This window comes from Grammomys surdaster, unplaced genomic scaffold, assembly GCF_004785775.1.
Source record: "Grammomys surdaster isolate TR1022 unplaced genomic scaffold, NIH_TR_1.0 131, whole genome shotgun sequence".
Taxonomy (NCBI): Eukaryota; Metazoa; Chordata; class Mammalia; order Rodentia; family Muridae; genus Grammomys; species Grammomys surdaster.
The window spans coordinates 7,850,316-7,875,654 of NW_021604589.1; the positions used below are offsets into that span (position 1 = coordinate 7,850,316).

General features: G+C 37.1%; 1 protein-coding gene across 2 annotated transcripts in view; it reads left to right on the top strand.

Moving 5' to 3' along the window:
* Mid1 (midline 1) overlaps window positions 1–25,339 on the top strand; it is a 327,852-nt gene that overhangs the window by 263,719 nt on the left and 38,794 nt on the right. For both annotated transcript variants that reach the window (XM_028761784.1, XM_028761777.1), the window contains exon 4: window positions 21,353–21,460. In XM_028761784.1, coding sequence (XP_028617617.1) covers window positions 21,353–21,460 — 108 coding nt within the window. The remainder of the gene's footprint in view (window positions 1–21,352; window positions 21,461–25,339) is intronic.

Sequence of the window (25,339 nt, forward strand, 5' to 3'; positions counted from 1 at the left end):
TGTGTGTGTGTGTGTGTGTGTGTGTGTGTGTGTGTGTGTGTGTATGTGTGTGTGTATCTTCTGGAAAAATGAAAGGCATACATGTAGGAAAGAGGTAGAGAGCAGCTTCGGAGACATGAGAGTTGAGAAGCGTTTCATTCGGCACTTGAGTTTGAAATTAGTTCTTGAAGGTTCCATGACATTTCAAGAAGCACATAGATTGTGGTGGCTTCACATTTAAAACTGGAAAACCTAATTGATTTCAGGAATTTATATTTGTAGCTATTTGGAAAATAATATATGTAAAGTTTTAAACCTGGGGCAAATGGCTGAGGTACATATCTAACATATCAAAATAGACCTGGCCCCCAGGTTCTCCCTATATCCACCAGACCCTCCCTGTTACAGGGCCCACCTGGCTGGCACTTTTCACTCTTACCCTGAACCCTCTACTTTTCCCTATACAAACTAACCACTTTGGTTATCGTTTCTCTTTGTAACTTTTGAGTCTCCTGACTGCTGAACCTGGTTCCCCTTTCTTAACTCTCCCTTGCCCTCACCTCTCTCCTATGACATACCTCAGTGTGTTCATGTCCACTCTGGACTCTCTCAGAGGTTCTTGCCTCTGGCTATGCTCTCCCACACATCTGTAATAAACCTTCTCCTCCACAATACCTAGGAGCAAACATGTCCTTTCTTTTCCTCTTATTTCTTTTTTTTTTCCATTTGGTGCCAAACCCCAGGATTAGTCATGTTTCTTCCCATCCTTTTCTTTTTCTTTCTGTTTTTACTTATTTTATCTTCATGCAAAATAATCACCCATGCATGCAAAACTGCCACAGTATTAAGGGACCTCCAAAAATATGGTGGAATATGTTGGGCACCAGCGAGCTATTCTTTTCAATCAGTGCAGTTGAAAAGAATTTCCTGCTTCACATCCTTGGTTCCTAGGCTGTACTTCTTCCTTTTCCTCTTCCTGAAGTTGTCCATGTATTCTGAGTCTGAGAATTCGTGAGGAAAATAACATTCCCATGCTACTGGGAGCTAAGAAAACTCACAGCACAGAGTGACTCCTCATTGTTGTAAATACAATCGATGAATTCTCAGGCCTTAGTAGAAAATGTTACATCCTCCTCATAAGTTCACCCCTCTTCCTGGGGATTCACTTCTGCTTTTTTTAAAAATGAAAACTCTTGAAGGCTGCCCCCTCCTCACTGTTTTAGTAACTTATTTAATAAACGAAGGCAAACAAATGTGATTGTTTAAGTGCTAATTGTTTAAAACTAGAAAAGAGTGTAAAATCTAAGGGAGTTTGAGACTTGGGAAGGAGAGACATTGAAAGAGCAACTTTAGAGAGACTCCCAACAAATGTTTGTGTTAAGTTGATGGCTGGGGCTCTAGAAACAATAGGTTTTAACTGTTCTGCTTTGTTTCTTCCAGGAGAAGATTACAGTAAAAGCTCCCTCAGGTCAAGTTTGGAGTTACTGTTATCTGGAGCATAAAACAAGCTTATGAGAAATGATTAAGATTTGGGTCAGGAACCGGATGTGAACACACACACACACACACACACACTCAGCACTGGGCATTCTCAGGCAGGGGATGGATTGTTCAAGGAGAGCCTGGGTAACACAGTGAGATGCTGACTACAAATAAATGGAAAAATAATGTATTTAAATTTAGAAAAAGAACTAGCCATGGAACTTACTTTTTGTAAATCAAATATAGAATACAGCTCTCATTATCACACTGTCCTCCCAATTTTCGTAGAAAAATCAGAAAACCTATTTTATTACTTAAGAAGATACCAAGAGGTAATACTCTTGTTTTGTTGCAAATAGAACACATTATAAAAGACCACTTGGGGAACTATTGGTGACAGTATCAATCCACACTGAGATAGTAATGGAGAACAAGTAAAACTTGTGAACCAATTGCCACTGTTGTTTCTGGAAGATAGAGGCCCACCTGATCTGACTAAGCATCCCTATCCAAGGTTCAATCCAGCAGATTGTCAGTGTGCTAGCCTTGGCCCTTTGGACTAATCTTGCCTTATTTGTAACCATCTTTTAAAAATTTTAACCGCGCGCACTTGTGTGTGTGTGTGTGTGTGAATATACATGATACATGATACTGTATCACTTATGTGGAGGTCAGAAAACAATTTTAGCAATTGATACTCTCCCTCTACCATGTGGATTCCAAGGATAGAATTTGCTCCCTTACCTGACAATTCATCTCTCTGTCCTATAATCCTGCTTTAGTCACTTTTCAAATTCTCTCTGGCTCATTTTTTTGTCCCTCATTTTTTGTGTTGTTTGTTTTCTTTTAATGGAAAGTTCCTTCCTTTACTGGCCTCTCAGTATTGGCATGTGGAGCACCAGGTATTTTGTGAATGAATTAATCATTTTTTTTCACTAGAGGTCTGCTTCTATCCTGGGCTATATGAGTTAAGAGGATTGATGGAAATGAGTTATCTTGAAGGATGTAAAATACTGTGGAGAATACTTTGTTTAAGTGGATGGATAGGTGTGTAGAAGACTTTAAATCATTGATCAAGCCTTAAAAGCATTATTTATAAAGTTTAAAATAATGTCAAACTGCTAAGAAAGATGAGCATTTCTACTTCAATTAACTGTGCCATTTTCAAATGTGAAAACATTCTCTTTTTTGTAGAGACAATGGCAATGGCTTCATCCAGAGCACTGGATAAAAGCCAGCATTTAAATCCACAGACACACACACACACACACACGGACACACAAACACATATACACATATACACATACACATGCATGCTGTTTACATCTTGTAGACATGTGTGATCCGCATGAGCTAGATCCTGTGGTGAGCAACTTGAGTATCTGAAGTTGTATTTAGAATTTTAGCCCATTGCTACTTGCAAAGACAAGTCAGATTCCCACTGCACTTGATGCCCTGCCAGGTTGCTCTGAGGTATTATTTGGAGTTAGACTCTGGGTCTTATTAAACCCTACCAGCAAAGCTCCCATTCATGCATAATTGTCAATTACATGACAATGTAATTGGATAATTGTCTGTATTCATAAACCCTATTATGGCCAATAGTATAGTCACTTTGATTTCTCCAGTTCAGGTCCTAGAATTCCCAGGACACAGGTGCAAAAGAATTACCAGACTGCATTATACTTCATCATTTCAGAAAAAAAGTGTATTTCTTAGGTACATTATATATATTATGATATCTAGTTTCTGCCACCAGGATTACAAAAAAATAATATTTTATATTATAAAATTCATAGAAAACTTTTTTCACAGTAGGAATTAAAGTGATTATTTATAAAAGTATTATCTAAACCATACTTGGATTAAAGATTTTTGGGTATAAAAATATCCATAAGAATTATATCCTTTTACTTTCTTGTGAATCTTGATGAATAGAGAAGGGATACTAAGAAAAGTCTTCAGATATTCTAGAATTAGGAAATAATTTTATGACTAAATGAAGATAAGACTGAATAGATAATGCTTTCATAGCATTCCAAAGTTAATGTTTGAAATGTGAAAAGAAAAAACAACATCCAAAGTCATCATCTCTTAATCTTTATAATTTGAGTATAATGAAGTTTTATATTATTGATTATATTATATTTATGAATGTGTTATATATTTTGAATCCTAGCAGGTGGCTCAAGGTGGAGTTTGATCACTTGCTAAGTTGAACTCTCCAAATTGAGCCTTAACTAAGGCTCAGTGGCTGAGCAATAATAGGAAGGAGAAAGTGTCATTTTCTAGTGTGTCCTAATGTGGTCTCTTGACACAATCCAGGAATTCTTAATAGAATCTCCCTTAAATTACTCTACATGTGACATCATTCTCATAAAAGAGTAACCTATTTGGGTAGCTAAAGCAGTACAGAAGTTTTCTGGCATACTATAAAGAACCACTAGGAACAGGGAAGCTTGAAAGATGACTCGGCTGGTAACGTGCTTGATATGTAAGGGTAAAGACTAGCGCTTGGATCTCCCACACACATGCAGATGAGGCATGGCAGTACACATCTGTAATCTCAGTGTCAGGTAGGGCTAGAGGAAGTAGTGACAAGCAGATCCTCAGAGCTTGCTGGCTAGCTAATCTAGCTGAATCAGTAAGAAATCATGCAACCCCATAGGAAGACCAGACCCTCCCCACCCCAGAGCTCCCAGGGACTAAATCACTAAACAAAGAGTATACATGGAGGAGTTCATAGCTCCAGCTGCATATGTAGGAGATGATTGCCTTATCTCTGGCATCAGTGGGAGGAGAGGCTCTTGGTCCTGTGGAAGCTTGATGCCCCAGTGTAGGGGAATGCTAGGGTGGTGAGGGGAGAAATGGGTGGGTGGGGGAGCGCCCTCATAGAAGCAGAGGAGGCGGATGGGATAGGGAGTTTTCGGAGGGGAAACTGGGAAAGGGGGATAAGATTTGAAATGTAAATAAATAAGATAACCAATTATAATAATAATAAAAGAATAAGGTGGGGAGTATAGCAAAAGTTGTCTGGCATTGACTTCTGGCCTTCACAGGTATGCCAATACCCAAGCACAAGCAAATATATACATGCAAAACATACAGCAATAATAGGAAAAGTTTGTAATATCCTTTTAACTACTCATTACAGTTAGCTACAACTCAGCTTTCACATAAGATGAACTTAGACAGATGCATTCAAGGTGAGCAAGTCCAAGATGAAAGAGGGTGACCATGATGAGCAGGTAGAAATTTGGCTTCCCTGTGGCTCCTGTTCAGTTCATTCACAGATATGATCACATTAAGCAATAATCATTTTTTAAAATATTTTTTCTCATATATTACATCCCATCTGCAGTTTCACCCTCTCCCTTATTCCTCCTACTCCCTCTCCCCACCTCCCCCAAAGCCACTTCTCAGACTCTCCAGAGATATCAGCCAAACATGGCATATCAAGTTGTTGTAAGACTAGGCACCTCCTCTTGTATTAAGTAAGGTTGGATGAGACAACCCAGTAGGAGGAAAAGGGTCCCAAAAGCAAGCAAAAGAGTCAGGGACAGCCCCTGTTCCTACTATTAGGAGTCTCACAAGAAGACTAAGCTACAGTACTGTAACATATGTAGAGAATCTTGTTCAGACCCATGCAGGCTTCCTGGTTGTCAGCTCAGTCGTAGTGAGTCACTATGGGTTTAGGTTTCTGTACTCTGTGGCTTTTCTTGAGCCTGCTGCCTTCTACAATCCTTCTTCTGTCACTTCTACAGAATTCACCGAGCTCTCCCTAATGTTTGAATGTGGGTCTCTTCATCTGCTCCCATTAGTTACTAGATAGAGCCTTTTAGGGCTTCTGTCTATGAGTATAGCATCATTATGAATCATTTCACTTACTTCTTTTTTCTAGTCCTGTTTGGGTCTATCCTAGGTCTCTGGAATGTTGGTCCTCTGGTTCCTGGCAGTGTGGCATCACTTCTTGGCTTTTGAGTTAAGATCAAGTGAAGAAGCAACACTCTTTGCAGAACTTATCCAACTTTTTTTTTACTTCTAGATTTAATACATTCTTAAATTATTTCCCTCAATTAATGGTATCAACATGTCTTCTCATGACAATCAAGCCATAATATCCTTATGTATAAAATAAGTATACCTTATGAGAAACACACGACATATCAATCATTTTGTTCCCTCATTCCACTGACTTCTGTTTTTAATTGTCACATGTAGGAAAAACTGAAGTGGCTTATTCAAATTTTGAAACTCCACATCAAAATAACTGATTCATGCATATAAAATTCCCATTAACAAGAGTGCAATTGTAGCACTGCTTGTTTTTTGTTTGAAATTGAAGTATGAATTTTAAAATTCAGCAATTTAAATACCTTGAGGCTACCACTGAGTGCAAAAGGCTCTCAGTGAGGAACAACTCACAAAGGTTCTTACAACGTATGGTAGAATTTCTACTCTGCTTTACAAAAACTATTTTCACTAGATATAATATCAAGCTCCTATATGAACAGTGATGAAACTCTCAGGAAGGCATAATTCTCTGACTAGGAAAGGTTGAATTAGGTCATCATGTGGTCCTTTGTCCTTCCAAAAGATTGGGAAGGTGGTATCTACTTCATATATGCTGGTGTCAGGAGAAGGATATTGCTGTATAAAATAATTATATTTCCATAACTAAATATATTGGGAAATAGTGAAAGGAAATGTAACAGAATTTGTACCAATGAATGCTAAAAACAATTATGGCCACTTGACAAGATCCTATAGTCACTTTCTAATATAATTATCTAAATAGCCTTTTCATGTAAACATTATGCCATTGGCCATAGATACGTGGCTTAAAGCGAGATATAACAAAAATATATCAGCTAATAAAGAAATCAGATAAGCAAGTCATGGTGGTGTATACCTGTAATCAAACATTCTCAGGACCAAAACAGAAGGATTATGACGTTGGTGTCATCCTGGTCTACATTGTGAGTTTCAGGCCAGGCTAGAAAACACATCAAAATGAGATGGTGGGAAGAATATTAATGAGAACACATATTTAACTGATGTACCCAAAGTAGGTGATATAATGAAAGCAGTGTTTGGAATGATAGATCTTGGGGGGAAAGTGTCAGTAAATTATGCCCAGTAGATCTTACCAAAGGTTCAGTAAGTGCACAAACACATCTGGGCTGCCAGTAGGATCAGAAAGGTCTTCTGAAGTATTCTTCAATCTTTGGTCATTAACCATTGTGTACTTACCACAGTTTCTTTGAAATGATAAATTTACTTCCTTTAAAGAGTTGTTTTTCCTTCTTCAAAGCAAGTTTAAGACATGTGTACAAGTCAAAGACCTAAATAATACCAGACAATCAATATTTTGTTATAATTTAGTATTAGAACATTTATATGTTGATGGATACCATTTAAGAGATGACACACAACAGAAATTTGAAAATTTTGCTTTCAGATTCCAATTTAAAATGTAATTTATTTAGATCTGAGATTTTTAAGCTGAACTTCAAAGCAACATTGAAATATTCAGGAGAAATTGACAAATGGGACTTCATAAAATTGCAAAGTTTCTGTAAGGCAAAGGACACTGTCAATAGGACAAAACGACAACCAACAAATTGGGAAAAGATCTTTACCAATCCTTCATCTGATAGAGGGCTAATATCCAATATATACAAAGAACTCAAGAAATTAGACTCCAGGCAACCAAATTACCCTATTAAAAAATGGGGTATAGAGCTTAACAAAGAATTTTCAACAGAAGAAACTCGAATGGCCGAGAAGCACCTAAAGAAATGCTCGGCATCCTTAGTCATCAGGGAAATGCAAATCAAAACAACACTGAGATTCCATCTCACACCAGTCAGAATGGCTAAGATTAAAAACTCAGGTGATAGTAGATGCTGGCGAGGGTGTGGAGAAAGAGGAACACTCCTCCATTGTTGGTGGGACTGCAAGATGGTGCAACCACTTTGGAAATCAGTGTGGCGGTTCCTCAGAAAATTGGACATAGCATTACCCGAGGATCCAGCTATACCACTCCTAGGCATATACCCAGAAGGTGCTCGAACATATAATAAGGACATATGCTCAACTATGTTCATAGCAGCCTTATTTATAATAGCCAGGAGCTGGAAAGAACCCAGATGTCCTTCAACTGAGGAATGGATTAAAAAAATGTGGTATATTTACACAATGGAGTATTACTCAGCTATTAAAAACAATGAATTTGAGAGGTTCCTAGGTAAATGGATGGAACTAGAAATTATCATACTGAGTGAGGTAAGCCAATCACAAAAGAACACACATGGTATTCACTCACTGATTATTGGATATTAGCCCAGAACCTTGAAATGCCCAAGATGCAACTCACAGGCCACATGAAGTCCATAAAGAATGAAGACCAAGTGGGGGTGATTCGGTCCTTCTTAGAAGGAGCAACAAAATACTCAAGGGAGCAAATATGGAGACAAAGTGAGGGACAAAAACTGAAGGAGGGGCCGTCTGAAGACCTTTCCACCCGAGTATCCATCCCATGTGCAGTCACCAAAGGTAGATGCTGATGTGGAAGTCAGGAAGTGCATGCTGATAAGAGCCTGATATGGATGTCTCCTCAGAGGTCTTCAAGAGTCTGACATATTCAGAGGCAGATGCTCACAACTAGCCATTGAAGTGATTATGGGGTTCTCAATGGAGGAGTTAGAGTGAAGACTGAAGGAGCTGAAAGGATTTGTGGCCCCATGAGGAGAGCAACAATACCAACCAACCACAGCTCCCAGGGTCTAAACCACCAGCCTGGGAGCACTTATGGAGGGATCCAGGGCTTTAGCTGAATATATAAGAGTGGAGGGCCCTGCTGGGCACAGGTGGAAGATGAGATCCTTGACCTCATGAAGGCTGGATGCCCCAGGGGGTGGGAGTTTTGAGGGTGGGGAGGTGGGAGTGGGGGGGGTAGATAGAGGTTACATCCACAAAGAAGAAGGAGGAGGTGTGAGGGGATTGGGGGTTCCTGGGTGGGTGGGGGATGGGGTAAGGGGACAACATATGAAATGTAAATAAAACATCCAATAAAAAAATTAAAAAAAAAAAAGAAAAAAGAAAAAAAAAAAGAAAGAAATATTCAGGAGAACTTTACTTTCTAAATTCTGAAATTTAATTCACAGGACTTACAGAAAGACATTAGGGTTTGAGAATGGTGAACTTGTTGAAGCTTTCATTTAATCCTGTTATGAATCGGAAGTGATCATAAAGTAAACTGAAGATGAAATTTAAAAATATAATTTAAAATGTTCCAGGAATTTGTTGGTAAAATAAGAACAATGATTGTCTGAAGTGAGCATTGCCTACAAGAAGGGTTTGAGTCTGTTTTCTGGGATTATAAAAATATCTTACATCTTTGTCGTGTTGGTCATGAAAATATATTGAGGTGTCCCTTAAGATATGTGCAGTTTTTTGGAATGAGAATATTTACCATTTTTAAATAGCTTAATTAGCTGATTTCTAGATGGAATTGATCATTTAATGAAGTTGAGTCTTGTCAGTTTAAGTTAATCAAACACTGGTTTAAGGACCCCCTGTGAGTGACTGTGTTTGGTTTTATAAAATGTATTTGATATATAAGTAGATAATGAGATTTATTTTAAAGCTTAAAAAACTATATAGTTAATGACTCATATAGATGCATTCCCTTCTACAAGAATTCCCATGGTCTGTAAGTCTATGTTTAGGCCTTTCCTACTTGGCAGGATTCCTTGGGAAGCATGCCAGGCTTCCTAATATGTCTAGCAAATGGTGTAATATCTGCCAATGGCTCTTGATACACTAATAACATTTTCCAAGGCATCACCTGCATCCTTCTGTCTGCCCTCCAGGACTAGCTAATTTGCATAAGTCTGCATACCAGATAAATTGTCACCCAAAAAACAGAAAGGGCCCCTTCTTGAAAACCTTAAACTCAGAAAATGTAGTTCTACAATGACAGACTTCAGTAGCCATGGATATCTGAACACAGTTTATGGATGATATACACACCTGCCAGATCCTTGCCCAAACTGAGGAAATTGGCACGGTATGGAGACAGAGGATAGAATTAGAGACAGCTGTCCATCTGGAGCATTCTGGAGCTCTGAAGAGAGGCCACAAAGGGCCTTTCGAACCCCTCACTGTAAACCTATATCTTTTTTTTTCTTTTTATTCTTTAGATCAGTAGTTTTCAACATATGGGTTATAACCCTTTAGGGGTTGAATGACTCTTTCATCAAGACCATCAGAAAACACAGATATTTATATTACAATTTATAACAGTAGCAAAATAACAGTTATGAAGTAGCAGCAAAAATAATTTTAAGTTTGAAAATTTGCAGGTCATCACATGAGGAAATCCATTCAAGGGTCATTAGGAAGGTTGAGAAACCCTGCTCAAGATAGTCTCACAAACCACTCTTGCTTCTAAAACAAATCTGTTAACCAGTATGAATGGAGTTTGACAAAAACAAAAAACAAACAAACAAAAAAAACAACAAAAAGTGCTTTTAGATACATGAAAAGTACTAAAATGACAGAGGTCTTAAAAATGACTTCTTGAGTCAATGTTTTAAAGTATCAGACTCTCTTGTTCCTACACACACACACACACACACACACACACACACACACACTTTCTGAATGAACAACCAAAGGATATCCAAAGTCCATAAGCCTTGCTTCAGGTATCATCATGAGTATGCTAGTGGCATCTCTTTTGTTCAGAGAGAAACAAGAGCAAACCTATTTCCTCCTGCTTTTATAACTTTGCTGCTAAGACTGTTGCTAAGATCTCTGGAAACTACCAGCTTTGGTTTCCTTCTAGTCTGGAAGCTGATTGCATAACAGTCTTAATTGTTGGCAAAATCAAAATACTTACTTAATTAAAGAGCTGAAGTTCTCAACTTATATTTAGGGTCTGCATGGGCAAAGTATGGGCTTGTTGGGTCTTGGTACAAATTAATTTTTCTTTTAGCATATTATATAAAGGGTACAAAAGGGATGCCATTCTAGAGAAAGATGTGTGGTTTTTTTTCATGCATTCGCTGCCATCACCATAACCTATTATTTTGAGTGAAAGAGTGGGTGCAGGTAGACTGTAGCAACAGATGCTACTGTATAGAGGACACAGGTAAATGCTAGCCTGAACTCAACCTCTGGCTACTAAAGCAAAGGATCACATTAATATCTGCAGAATCACATGGCTCTTTCCTTCTGCTTTTCATGAAATAGTCTTAAAGAATTCCTCTTGTTTGTGGTTTCAAAAAAATTAGAACTATGCCAGTGAGGCCTGCCTTTAAGGGTTCTATTAAACAATAAGAAGGCTTTGTTCTCAGCTATAAAATTAAAGCAAGCAGTGTTTCCACTACCTGGCAGGATTCCTTCCCCAGCTACTACCTAACCTTGATCCTCACACACTGAACAAAGCCTTCTCTTTGCCAGGAAGGGAGGTGAGAAGGCAACATCTGCCAGGCTTGTATGTAGAAATATAGGTCACCTTTCAGATAATGGAGGGATTAAACAGCTGGGGCATGAGGAAAGGAGATGGAGGGAAGAGAGGAGGTAGATAGATGATAGATAGATAGATAGATAGATAGATAGATAGATAGATAGATAGATAGATAGATAGAGGGATGGATGGACAGACAGACAGATGGATGGGTGGGTGGACAGACAAATTTTGAGACAGAGATTTCTTCAAGTTCTCTTTGACTCAAGTTTAAAATAGAGTCAGTTGTAGTGCAGATCTTCAACCTTCACAATTATTGCTTTAGAAAGTAATAACTTCTCAATTATGATTATTTGAAATTATAGAAGCAAGGAGTCTCTAGATAAGAAAATACACATTCACACATATGAACATACCCACATATATATATGCATTTTACACACACACACAATGTTTTAGTCTGGTTGTCTAGATTCTATGTTTTTTTTCCAGGAAGATTTACCTGCTATTATCCAAATATAGACAAATTAGGAAATGTGAAACACGAATACTCACATGTGGATTGTGGCCCTGAAATAAGGAATGGCCATGGTCAATGCAGAAAGCACAGTCAGACATGATAGGTGTTAGCCTCATATTTAGTCCTAAGGTACTGAGGCTACAAAGCAAATGGGATGAATGTGACAGCAACTCCTTTTAATCTCCTCTAAACCTGAACATATGAAAACATTGTAAGAAAAGTTCTCCTCCACAGCTAGTCTTAAGAAGAGTGTATGGTGACTATGGTTGTCAGTGCTTTGTCCATGTGGGACTTAATGAATATGTTCCCCTTAGTATGTGGTTTTCTCAGCCTCTCATAGAGAATTTGACAGGGGGGTAAATCCCTCACAAACTTTTAAAAGCCAAGGACTTGCTCCTGATAAAACATGTTAGATAAATCCTGTGCTTCTTTGCTTTTGGCTGTAGTGTTTCAGAGAGTTGCTTGTTGTCTCTAGTGGCTCAACGTGTGCTTGGGTAGGCGCACTTTGTTGTCATCATACCTTTCCTTGTCTACTACTCCACTTCCCACTGATGTTTTCCATCCACCATCTGTTCTTCCATTCTGCTCTCCTACCATTTTTCAGGATCATCAATGTCATAGACAGACTCTAGGATGGAATGATAGCATGAATCCTTTCCCTGATTGTAGCCATAGTTCACATGTCCAGTTTCTGCAACCCATCCTCTAATTGATTATATTTGCATAAATATAGATACTAAACCTTAGACAACAAAGATATTCAGTAATCAATCTGCACCTCTGCCCAGATTCTGGAATGACACCAACCAAACAAGAGGTTATATAGATATCACTTGTGAATCTTTCATAAAGACAGAACTTTGCTTACTTTCATCCAGTTGTACTTCCAACTTCATGTTTTATAAGTAATGTAATCAAGTATGTTTCACTCACTGGAAGAGCATGGGCTGGTTCTCATTCTAAATAACTTCACAAAGGAGCAGAGAGCTCCTTAAGCTACACTTAAGTAACGCAATCCTGAATAAAAATCCAACTCAGTATTTCTCCATCACATTACCACAGAGGAGTCATGGTACAAACAGGAAAGAATGCCACTTACCAAAGTGACAAATGCAAGTGAAAGTAATAAATGGGAACTACAGACTAGAAATTTCCTCTTTCCATTCAAAATAGCTTCCTTGCTCCGAATTGTGTTGCCTCTATCTTTCCTTTAACTCAACAAGCATCTGTAAGCGATTTTCACCATCAAAAAGCTGATTTTTTACTAAATACATTTGTTGAAGAGTACTTAACAGAATGTTACTACTTTTCAGAAATTTTATGAAAAGGATTTGATAGACATAATTGTGCATGTCAGTTTAGCAGTCAGTTATTTATTTTTTTTATTCTGTGTGCCCAGCCCAAACGGAAGGGTGTAGAACATTTGTTTTATAAAAAGTGTAATTAATAAGCTAAAGGAAGGAAGGAGATTATTGTTTTTGAATGAGTTATGAGCAACACCTTCCATTCTGTTGCTTCATTTTGGAACTGCTTTCCACAAAGTTGCCATTCAACAAACAAAAATGCCTGTGTCATTAGTGCCAAGAATGTGAGACTGAAGGCTGAAGTCAGCTCAGAAATAGAGCATAGGAGGGTCAACGTTTGTTATAAATGTGACAGAAATCTGAAGGACATAGTGGGGGATGTCAAATCCAGGTAGCAATGGAGTATTGTCAGCTTCAAATTGGAATCCCATTAATTTAGTAATTTCAAACTCTTCATGACTAGAAGGAAAACATTTAGGATTTGCAGAGTACCTGCTATCTTCCAGATTTTTCACAGATGTTCTCAATGAAACTAAGCAAATAAGGAAACATTCTTCGAGGAATTCTATGCATTTTTCATACTTTTTCACTCTAAAACTCATGATCTGTTTCCTATGCTGAAGGATGGCAAACTATGACCCTAGGATCAAATCTTACTTGTTGTCTTTTGGTAAATAAAGTTTTTTGGCACACAGCCACACCTATGTGGTTACACATTGTCTATGGTTTCTTTCAAGAGAATAACAAGAGTTGAATAAGAACAACAGAGTCCATATGGGTTGTAAAGTTAAAATATTTACTTTCTACAGCTTCACAAGCAATGTTTCCCAACTCTTGCTCTGTACTATGGAAGAATCTTCTCAGCCCATCCTCTTTCCCAACTCAGTTGCATTAAAAGCAACCTTTATGGAATGCACTTGAGATTTAAAAAGCACCTCCCAAAATTCTAGAGTTAACCACGTTAACGTGGCTTCCTGAATTATTGAGCTGATGAAAGATGCAGATGGATTTATTAATGCTACAATGTCTTTAGGTAGACAGAATAGGGAGATTGATCCTAGTACCCATCATTTTCATTCTATATGGGCATTGCAGATAAACCAAGCTTATGGACAACATTAAGAGTAGATATGAATATAGAATTTATATGCATGAAGCAAATCCTAGTGGTTTTTCATGTAGTAACTCACTAGTTCTTACCAGTGCACCTGAGGGATTCTTGTGTGGATCGTTCTGTACCCTGTAGTATGCTTAATAGTATTGAAGTTGCTATGGGAGGTAAGAATTCCTGTTTTCTATATGGAGACATAGAACTTGAAAAATGAATACTTGATGTAGATAACCAGGAAAGTATAGCTAGTTGCGCACAAAGACCAGATATTTCTATCCCAGGAAAACATCTCAAAATCCTGAGCTCTGAACTGTCTCTTTTTAATCCTTTGGTCTTTCTAAAAATTTTTTCCTTACTTGAAGATTTGGCTTTAACTGGGAAATAAGCAACAGCATCAACCCTTTGAACGGACATGGTCTGTTATACTACTCTTGGGAGTGAAACTCCCTTGTGTGAAGTTTCAAAGTTTCAGGCATTGGCAGTGGCATTTTTGCTGGGCAGTTTTATTGCCTTGTTACATTTCGTTTGTATTTCGTTTACAGGGATTTTATTGTTCTACTTACTGTAGTGTGTTACCGTTTTAATGGCATCTTATGGTCTTGTTTATCCAACAATTGAACTTCATAATCTTAGAAATCCGAAGAAAAGTTTTACCATGACAATACCGAGGATCATATTTTAAATCCACAGCAAACATACAACAAATCCTTTCTGAATATTCAGTTCATAATTGCAGCTGATCTGTTGTGGGCCAGCAGATTTTCCACAATGGTGCTAGGATAGCTAACACTTATGGTGTCGCTGCTATTACTTCCCACAAAAATCATCACTTTAGGAAGGTATTCCATGTTTTGATGAAAAGCCACTGTTGGAATTGAAAAAAAAATGTTTTAATAAAAATTAGTAAATATTAGTCTCTGGACTGTATCTTGGTGATAGAAGGCTTGCTTGACACATGCAAGGCTCTGGATTTCATCTCCAGCATTTCCAAAACTTAACAAGTAAATTAACATATTAAACATTAAATCTGTTGCTCTGTGTTGTGTCTTCTGTTTTTTCCTTCAAAGACAGAGACCCTGGGCCCTGAGGCATCCTTTCTTGACTACTTGAGCTAGATCCACAAGTAGTGAGAGGGTTTCAGAGTAAAGAGTATATGTAAACATATTAGATGTATTACAGTAATACCGTCTGTGCTTACTCAGTTCTCCTTGGCTCAGTTTTATATACAAACTGAACTATTAGAATCCCTTTCATTGTTCCTTCTGGCAGCTCTGTCTAACTTCTGCCCCAGGGTCTGGAATGTTCATCACAGCTGCCTTTGGCAATAAAAACGAAAGCACCCTCAGATCCTCATATTTCTCTTTGCACCTGGTCAGCAGAGCACAGTGGGGCACAGAGCCACAGTGCATGCAGTTTTCCCTTCATGCCCTCATCTTCCTGGCCAAATATCAGTTTATCCATATTAGAATTAACTCCTTGAGTGTGCTTCTATTTGAGGTTAAATGGGATAGCTGGACCATGCTTTTTAAATACTACTATCCACTTTAGAATCAGATGCAGATTCAAAGTTACAAATGATTCGTATATAGAGACAAATGCTTTCAAGTCCAAATAACATCTACAGAACATCATATATGAATGTGCAACCTTTCTCTGGGTTCCCTTAATTTAAATCAGTGTTGAATGACCCAGCTTTTGATTTTGCTATAAGGACTGATTTTAGGCAAATATATAGTGTAGATGACTGTGTTTAAAACTCCCAGATGGAAAGGTTAACAGTTTTAAGGGAAAAGTGTAATTGTTTAGTGGTACAGTGGTGCAGTTTCAAAATCGCACTAATTGTGAGCCAGTATGGTTCCTAGGCTGTGGAATCTCGAGGGGTTAACCATTTTTGTAGAATTCCTAGTGCATTGAGCAATGCTCCTTTCTCCCTGAATACTCAGAAGTAAAATTTCCTGTCTCTGACACATTGGCTTTATCCTGTCCCAGGCTTACTTCAGTGATCCTTCTGTGTACAAACAGGAAGCCATCTATCAAATGAGTATATCCTTTTGTCAGGAGGAATTGGGAGGTTCTGCTTTGAAAGCCTGTAGGTGGCTAACTCATTTCAACCAGGCATTGTCAAATGAGAAAAAAAAGAATGTTTCTGAAGTCCTGTTAGACACAACAACAGATGCTGGTGTGAATGCTGTTGTGAATGCAAGAGTGAAAGGAACCTTTATACACTGCTGGTGGGAATGCAAAGTACTGTATTCATGATGAAGCTCAGTTTGAAGGTTACACATACATGCGCCCATGCATCTGTACACACACACACATACACTCACACACACACAAACTAGTTATACAACTCCTGGTCATGTACCCAAAGGACTCTATATCCTAACTTAGAGATATTTGCTCAGCCATATTTATTGCTATACTATTTACAATAGTCAAGATATAGAATCAGCCTAAAGTTCCATTTAGAGATGAATGGATTTTAAAAATATGGTATATAGACATAATGGAATTTTATTCCACCATAAAAAGAATCGAGCCTTAACATTTGCAGGAAAATGGATGGGCCTGAAGATCATCAAAGTGAGTTAAATAAGCCAGATTCAAAAGACCCATCACATTGTCCAACAGATATACATTAGCATTCACTTTTAAAAATTAAAAGTAAAATTGTTACCTAAAAGAAAAATTAATAAAATACACATTAGTTCAGTTTTACCTATGAGAAATGACTGTTCAGTTTTTCCTCACTGATGTTCCTTTGTAACAGTTTTATGAAATATTTCTAAAGATTTTAAGGCCACACTTGTGTGAAAATTAATGATGTTTATACTCTGTACTATACATCTTATTTAGCAGTTAAATACAAGTCAAAAGAGCAAGTTTTAAGAAATAATAGAAACCATTTACAGACCGCTAAAGAACATTCCACAGACATATCACCCGACTTTCAGTGTGTCTCTGTAATTAAATCCCTTTAATGTTTATACATTTGACAAGGAAAAAAATGTCAACTTTACCCCACCCTTTCTGTGAAATCTTATAACACTATTAGACCATAAAACTTAGCAGGAGGACTTTTACTGGGCACTGCTAATGGGCTGCTCTGGAAAAAATAGTTAACCCATTTATGTTATCATTGACTAATGTACAAAATTGTATATATTGCTATTCACGAAGGAAATCTCTATGCAGACAGTTGATATGGAAGTCTAACCAATTATCAATGTGAGGTGGACATTAATGCAGAGAAACATTCAGTGCTGAATCTGATCTCAGGTCAAATTCAGTAAACAGTCATGTGATTGAATTACATTAGACATTAGGTTTGCCTTTTGCACTTACTTTAGTTTTCAGATTTCTCACTTCAAGGAGACTGTAAGTGATGGTCTGAGAAGCAGCAAGATAACTCTATGAATGGAAAAAAATGGGTCATCAAATTTTTATGGGGAAGACACTTCTGCTGTGCCTTGATTATGTAATTTCCCTTCCCAGTCTACCTTGCCTGCTACCAAAATATTTAGGACAACTGCAAGCTCACCAAATAGGTGGTGCCTATGCTCAAATTTAATATAATTGTTTTCTATCAAGCCACCATGAGTGTTCAGTTTCTCAATATCATCATTGTCTTAAACACACACACACACACACACACACACACACACAAACATGAACTTACAAGAACACAATCTTAATCAAATCCTAAAACAACTCACCATGTAGATCCCATTTTCTTTGTTTTCTAAGAGAGCAAAGGCAGTTCTGCAGTGGCTGCTGTGAATCAAGTGCCTCCAGCCCCATGCCAGAGCCTCCCATATTGTCTCCATCCTGTTGTTACTTCGCCACAAAATTAGCAGAGTACTAGCACCATATCTCACCTCAGTTTTGTACAACAGGGTAGCACATTTTTTCAATGCTCTCTGTGAATGGAGTTAAAAGGGTGACTGGTCCTGAGTCAAGAATTACATATAAAATATTGTATCCAGAACTGGCTGCCATTTGGGGATGTAATGATGCAATTTGTCATTAGCCTCTTGGATGCAGAGTCCAAAGAACCTCTAAAACACCTTGTCTGCATCTTTTGGTTAGGTCCATTTCTTTCCTCTTGACTTGTCAAAGTATTCTCATCTATGCAATAAAATGAACTCTCAGGCATGATTAATCACATTACTCTCGCTAACTTCTTGCCTACGCATGTCTCAGTCTTAAAATTTTATTTATTTTCTGACAAATTCAACTTGTTTTATATACTTATATGTAAACTTGGAAATAACCATGACTTTGTACTTCTTATAACTCACCATATGTGCATCAATTGGAATGCTGGCTAATATCATGGAGAAGCCCAAGAATCAATTTTAAATGGATGGATGAATGATAAATATTTGAATGTGATTCTTTCAAAGGAGGAGTGGCAGTTGTGCTGTAAGCATAGTCAGGACTACAGCCAGTCTGCATAGCATTGGCTATGGCACTTGAAGCTTCAGATAACAAATTAGGGCTTATCAAGAGAAGAACAGTATATTCTTGATTTTTGGACTTGAGATTGTCTCTAACTTGGAAAGAATTAGAGAGAGTTGCAGCTAGTACTAAAGAAAAAAAAAACAAACCATAAAGAGATGATGATTTTCAAGAGGAAAAAAGATGCTATGTCTCTAGCTAGATATAGAGATGGTATATGCTAAGCACATGGGTGAGGTTCAAAGACAGATAAGGCAAAACCAGCTGTGTTTCTAGATTTCAGGAGCTGACTTGATGCTTCCTTGTTAGCATACTTGACACCAGTTGCAGTGAGGAGGCAGACAGGGGACAGGTCTGGTTTTAAGCTATAGTCATATTTTTCCTGAGGAATTGAGCTATAGTAATTTTTTCAGACAACTCAAAGGCATTGAAGATCTGATTATCCATTTAAATGTGGTCCAAATACAAGATGTGCTGTTTATCTCCATTCCACACTTGACTATAGTTTGGGGACAAAAAATGAGATTGATTACCCAAAAGTGGAAGAACATATTGAGGAAAGAAGGTTTAGGGAATGGTTTTTACATGTTCAGAAGGCTCTACATAGAACACTTCCATCAGTCATAGTGATTTCTTTATCTGAAGCTATGGATCAGGAAGGAAAGCTAAAATAATATGCAAGACCTGTACCTGTCCAAACCAAATGTGGAGTAGAAACATCTGTTGATGCCTGTCACCTCTGCACTCAAAAGAAATGAAATCCAATCAGATCACTAACTCCTTTTAAAAGTAACATGACATAATCAAACTGTGGAAAACTCCATTGTATTGAAATAATTTCAAAAATGTAGGATATTATTTGACTTATTTTTATTCTACTTGTAAGAATATAAGAATGTCACAGTGAACAAAAATTTGGGACTTGATAAAAGTAGAAAAACCAGATTCAACTTTTCTCCATTCTAAGTAAAAGCTCAGCTTGCATTCTTTGAAAAAAAAAAAACTTGTGGCCTAAAATTGACATCCCATGTTTCCAAATTTCTGGACATATTGATTTGATTCAATGGTGATTGTTGTATCAGGTTTCTCAGAATATGTTTGAGTCCTCAACCTAGAGCTCAGTCTACTTTTTTTATTTTATAAGGCCAACCAGTCTATCATAAAAATTAAATCTGTACATGAATTTCATGCTACTATGACTACTACAAGACACTTTTTCTAATTTGCAATAACAAATTTCAATGTGTTTTGAAAGAGGAATGGATTAATTTAGAGGAAACATGAGTAATAGAGTTTCTGACTTAGGATTCTGGATAACAGTAGGTATCTATCTGAACAAATAGTCTAGATACTGAAGGTGACCAGGATGGAATATTATGACTAACCAATTTAGCAGTGTTCCTGTTAACTGTACACCCTGCAAGGACATGCCCAGGTTGATCCAGGAGAAGGTTCTTAAACCTCACTAAAGTTTTGTCAAGAAAAGAATCATAATCATTGCTACATTCCAGATATCTCACTTCCACCATAATAATATGGTCATATCATCAACATGGCCCCTTTATTTTCACAGCTTAGTTGAAATCAGTTACTAAATTATGTTGGGATGAAAAGAAAAGACATTGGTTAAGAGTAAGTTTTAAGTAAATATTTCAATGGAAAACTAAATTTACTTGGAAAGTCTCTAGGGGAACTAGAAATCATAACATAAAGAAGAGGTGAGAGAAACTGAATCCACTCATTACCTTCCCTGAATTATCAGCCTGACTTCTAAATCCTGTAGCTGTCAATCAATGCAATTTTTGTCTTTGTTAGTTAGAAAAACATTTAGACAATACCTCTTGTGGTAATTTAACACAGGATACAATGTCCAGTGTTATAAATGGATGGTGACCATTGTCTTCTCAATAAAATGTATTATCTTTTTGTGGCATCTGTTAATGATCAAGAATAAAATTCAAGGAATCCTGGGCCTCTTGAAAGGAGACATAGTTTCGGTGAGCCATAATGACTGGGTGTTTATCCTGACCTCATAGTACTACTTCCAGTTTATCTCATTTATAAAGAATGAAATTATCCTAGCTCATTACCAAAGGACATAGCTGGGCCTTGTCTTCTTTTATGAGATATGCTAGAATCATCAGTGTCACTATCATCCTGTGAAACTTTACAGCCCCTCCTGTAGCTGTACTAAAATAATAAAGCTTGTGGATGTTATCTCCATCTTCCACAGCTGGGGTTTTTGGGTTTCTGTCTGTGAATAAGCATTTCAGTGTGGTCACAAGGTGGAGGAAATACCATGTACACACTATTTCCCAAGTGCAGTTGCCAAGAATGAGCTAATTGTAATTCTCCACCCCATACAATGCATCTCAAATTTTCAAACACAGGCCTTTCTGCATTGATCCACCTTTATGCGAGGATAGTGTGTGTTCATTTGTACAACCTCTCTGTCTAAATATATTAGAAATATGTTTAAAATAAGGTCATAAGATTAATAAAGCATCAGGCCACCATTTTGTAATTTAATTTCTTACAGGGAGTAAACTCAAAATTCAAAGTTTAAAACCTGTTAAATGAATATATAATGTAAGCTGTTGCATTTTTTTCTGGGAAATTTCCCTAAAGTATATTAAGAATAATTTGTTCTGAATAAATTAATAAGATTAAATGGTTTTTAAATTTATTTTTCAAGTTTATCAGGGCAGGAATTACAAATGTGTTTCACCTCACATGTCAGTTCCCAACTACTTAATAATGGCAATGTATATATATATGTTAGGAAATGTTCTAAGGCTGAGGCTAGCCTAGCAAAAAAAGTGTTATAATAGGATTGTATTTTCTAAGGACATAAGTCAGGCAGGATGTAAGATGTCTATTTGACATCCTTACAAATAGTAGGAAGAAGAATTAAAATTTAAGGTGTATACTTAGACATCACTAGAAGTGTATTAGTCTACACTGGCAGTATCAATTACCTAAAAAGCCAAATGAATGTCATTTTATTCATCCTGTAGGTCAATGCATCCCGTCAAGAAACCAAATTGACAGAAGAATGTGATCTTCTCATTGAAATTATTCAGCAAAGAAGACAAATTATTGGAACAAAGATTAAAGAAGGCAAGGTACGATTTCCTCGACAGAAGGGTTTTGTATTTCTCACCTGGAGAATATGTACTTTCTCTTCAGCAGCTGTAGCTTTGAAAAACAAAACTGACACTTTCTGTATTTGCCATAGCCCCTTCTTAATTATCTACCTTGGTCCATTTTGTGTTGCTGTAGTAAAATACCTGACACAGAGTAGTAAAGAACGAAAAGAGAAATATTTGGCCCATAGTTCCTGTGATTGAAATTTCCAAATAGAATGACACCATGTTTGATAAGTGCCCTCTGTGTTGAGAATATAGTTCATCCTACTGCATCTTCATTTATCATGTGGACTCATCTCTTATTCCTTCTATCTTCTACTGTCTCAAATGCCTGGTTTCCTGCTACTGTTAATTGGTAGTATGTACAAGGAAGATAGTTTGTTTGCTATTGTCACATGGTTGCATGCAAGAATCGATACTTTATACACCCATATAAATTTCTTTAGAAAATTTCTTTTTTTAATATTAAATTGACAAGTTATACTTGTATATATTGTTGGATACAATGTGATTCTATGGCTTATGAATAAAATATATAATAATTAAATCAAGTTAAGTAACATTCATCACCTCAAATACTTATTTTTATGGTGATAAATTCTTAAATTTAATGCTCTATAAATTTGGAAATATACAGTAGTTTACATTTTGTGTATTTATTAATCTGTGCAATATATATCAAAATTAAAAAAACCCACCTCTCTTATCCTGTTTAATTGGCTGTGTACTCTTCTCATAATAGTTTCTATTGTGCTATTACAAATTACCAAAAACTTGGTAGCTTAGAACCTTCTTATTGATTATCTTACTGTTCTGTAATTTAGATGTCTGAAAGCAGTCTCACTGTGTTAAAGACTACATGGGTTAAAGGCAATTTTGGTAAGCTATTCTTGCTTTTTTCAAGCTTGTGGAGGCCATACACTGGTCCTTGGCTCACAACTAAGTCATTAGTATTCTGCCTTCTGTTTCCATCCTCCTATATACTTCACTAACATGAACCTTCCTGTCTCTCTCCTATAAAGACCTAAGAGATTATGTAGAAATTATCCATATAATCCTGGACCACCTTAATTCCTCAAGATTCTTAACCTAAACATCTACAAAGTTCCTTTGGCATGGAAGGTAGCATATTTAAAGATTCCCAAGGCCCAGATATGGACCTCACTGAGAGCCCATATTGAGATTGCAATGACACTTTGACATACCTTCGTAGCAAGCATACTTACTTACCCTTACTTAGCTATAGCTTGAATTTCTTGGCATGGGATTTCCCTTTATGAGCTAGAGGAAAGTAGTAAAAGGTATTCCAGTTTGGGCCATGATTATATGTTGAGTTCCTTTTTTGTAGCACTCACTCTACTATAGACATACAGCATTAATAGAAATGGTGCAGAGTGAAATAAGAGAAGCATTTCTGCAAAGCAGAAATAGGACAAAAGTACAATGCCAAAACTGTGGCTTTCTCGGCACCAGCTTGGTTGAGAAGATGCAAGTATACCTGCACTTCCAATGTCTGTGCCTAAAAAACGCTCTTGATGCTTTGTAGGAAGGATATAGAACTGCTTTGGATCTGATGGAGGGCAGAAACCAGGTTTATGCCTTAGCAACACAGATTGCAGAAGGCTTCTCATTCATTACAAGGAACAGAAAAAGAGCATTGCCAGTGTCTGCCTGTCATCATAGGTTTTAGCAAACTTCAGTTCTGAGGTTCTGGAACAAGGCAGTTGTTAAGAGGATCTGTGCCCCACAAATTCTGTGCCTGGTTAGGTGAAGGCAACTGTAAAACCATTAGAGTAGACCGAGGAGAGCAAGAAGCTATCTTCAGATTCTTTTCTTTAAAACTGAAATGTTCCAAAGCCAAAAAGAAATCTTCAATTTCTAAAACTACAGCCAACAAAATCAGCAGCATTGTCTTGTTTCCAGTGAGATTAGTTTTGCAGAAGAGGACACAGGCTTGAAAAGAAACAGTTCAGAGATAAAGAAACCACAGACAAAAAGGACTCAAAGAAGAAACACAGAGACAGGAATGCAATAAATAAGTTTTGGAGGTAAACTCATACACAATTATGTGACAGAAAACAGCTATAGAAGAAATTGGGAAACTGAATTTTGGCCTCCACCTAGAGAATTCCATAAATGTAAGAAGAGACAAAAGAGTATGAGTGACATTCAAGCATGACAGATGTCCATGGACTCAAAGATTAAAGTTAGATTGGTATTTTACATGCTAGTCCTGACCATACTAGTGATTCATCACCTGGAGATTTAAAAACATTCATTGCTCGTTAAAATGCAAATTACTGTTGCTCTGCCAATTACAGCTCATTAACTAGAATATTGGAAGATGTGCCCAGACATCTAGAGTTTTCCTTTGAAAGATCCCCAGCTGATTTTTTTTTTGAATATAGTGTTTGAGAATCTCTGATGACACTGTAAAGTGACCTATAATTAAAAGTATGTCCTACATGGAAGTTCACTCTAGAACACTGTGGTAGTTTCACAGGTTGTTTTCAATATCTTTTACATCAATATATGATGTTTAGGTTTTATATTTCTTGTCCTTATATATCACCTTGAATTTCCATATCCTCATAGGTAAAACAGAAAAATATGAAATTGAAGAGTGGTCATTGTTACATTTGTGATACATGTGGTCTCTACTTCATATATTCAAAGGATAAGAGCGTGGCATGAAATGAATCCAAAAGAATAGCTTGACCTCATTTTCTTTTGTGAGAATTGTATTAAACACCTTCAACTTGGCCATGCAATTTAAATTATTCTTTTTGTTATATAATTAAATATTCCATTCATTTGGTTTATTGTAGAAACTATTAACTTATTTTTCCTCCTGGAATTTTCCCTTCCTCTGGCAGTTTGTAATAGAAGTCTTTTAACATCCTGAATCAGACTGGAGGGCTGCCTTAACCTTGACTTTCTTATATAATGTTGCCAGAAGCTCTGTTCTATTTGGTATAAAATGATGTTATTTTGTTCAACTTAGATACATAGCTATCCTGATAGGGACTAGAACTACCATTATAATGAACGATGTATTTTTGCCATGCTTGAGATCACATACTCTTAGCTGTCAAGTTTGGACATTTCATTCTGACTCATTATTTTCATAATTCTTTATAGCCTTGCCTGAAATCTTGGGCTCAGCACCTCTCAATTCAGCTGTAGTTTCCTTTGTCTGCTACAGTACACATTTGGAATTGGACATTCCCTAGAGTACTACAGATCTGACATCTCCTTCCTTCCTTTGCTTCAAGATTAGAGGTGTCCTGGGATGATAGTGACGACTTGGAGAAAGCAAAAAATTTCTTGAAGTTAGCTGGAATTCTGGAGGGATCCTGGGCCTGCCTTGTAAGACAGATTAACCAGGCTTCCTCCCTACCCTTTAACCCAAGGCTATTTTCCATTCCAGAATTATCAGAAAACCAGCCAAAACCTGTCTCCTCTTGTGTAGGTGGGGCTAGTAGGCACGAGGTGATTCCAGTTATTGGTCTAATTTTAACTTGGGTCCTGGCCGGAGGGCTTCAGCTTATAGCCCATTTCAAACACCAAAGCCACTGTCAAGTGGCTTACCCTGGTCTTATCTTGGCCTGACTGAGAGGTTATAGATGATTATGGTTGAGGGTTTTTTTTTTCATGCTAGACAGAATCAGGAACTAGAATGTAGATTGTGAAACAACTATGTGTTTTATCCCAAATGGGAAATACTTATCAAAATAGTTAACTTATCAAGTGAGCACAAAGTGACTGGAAGTGACGTTTAGTGAGAGGAAATGGCCCAGCTGTGCTGTTTTTGGCTTTCTCTCATCAGTTCAATAAGAAAAATATTAATCAATG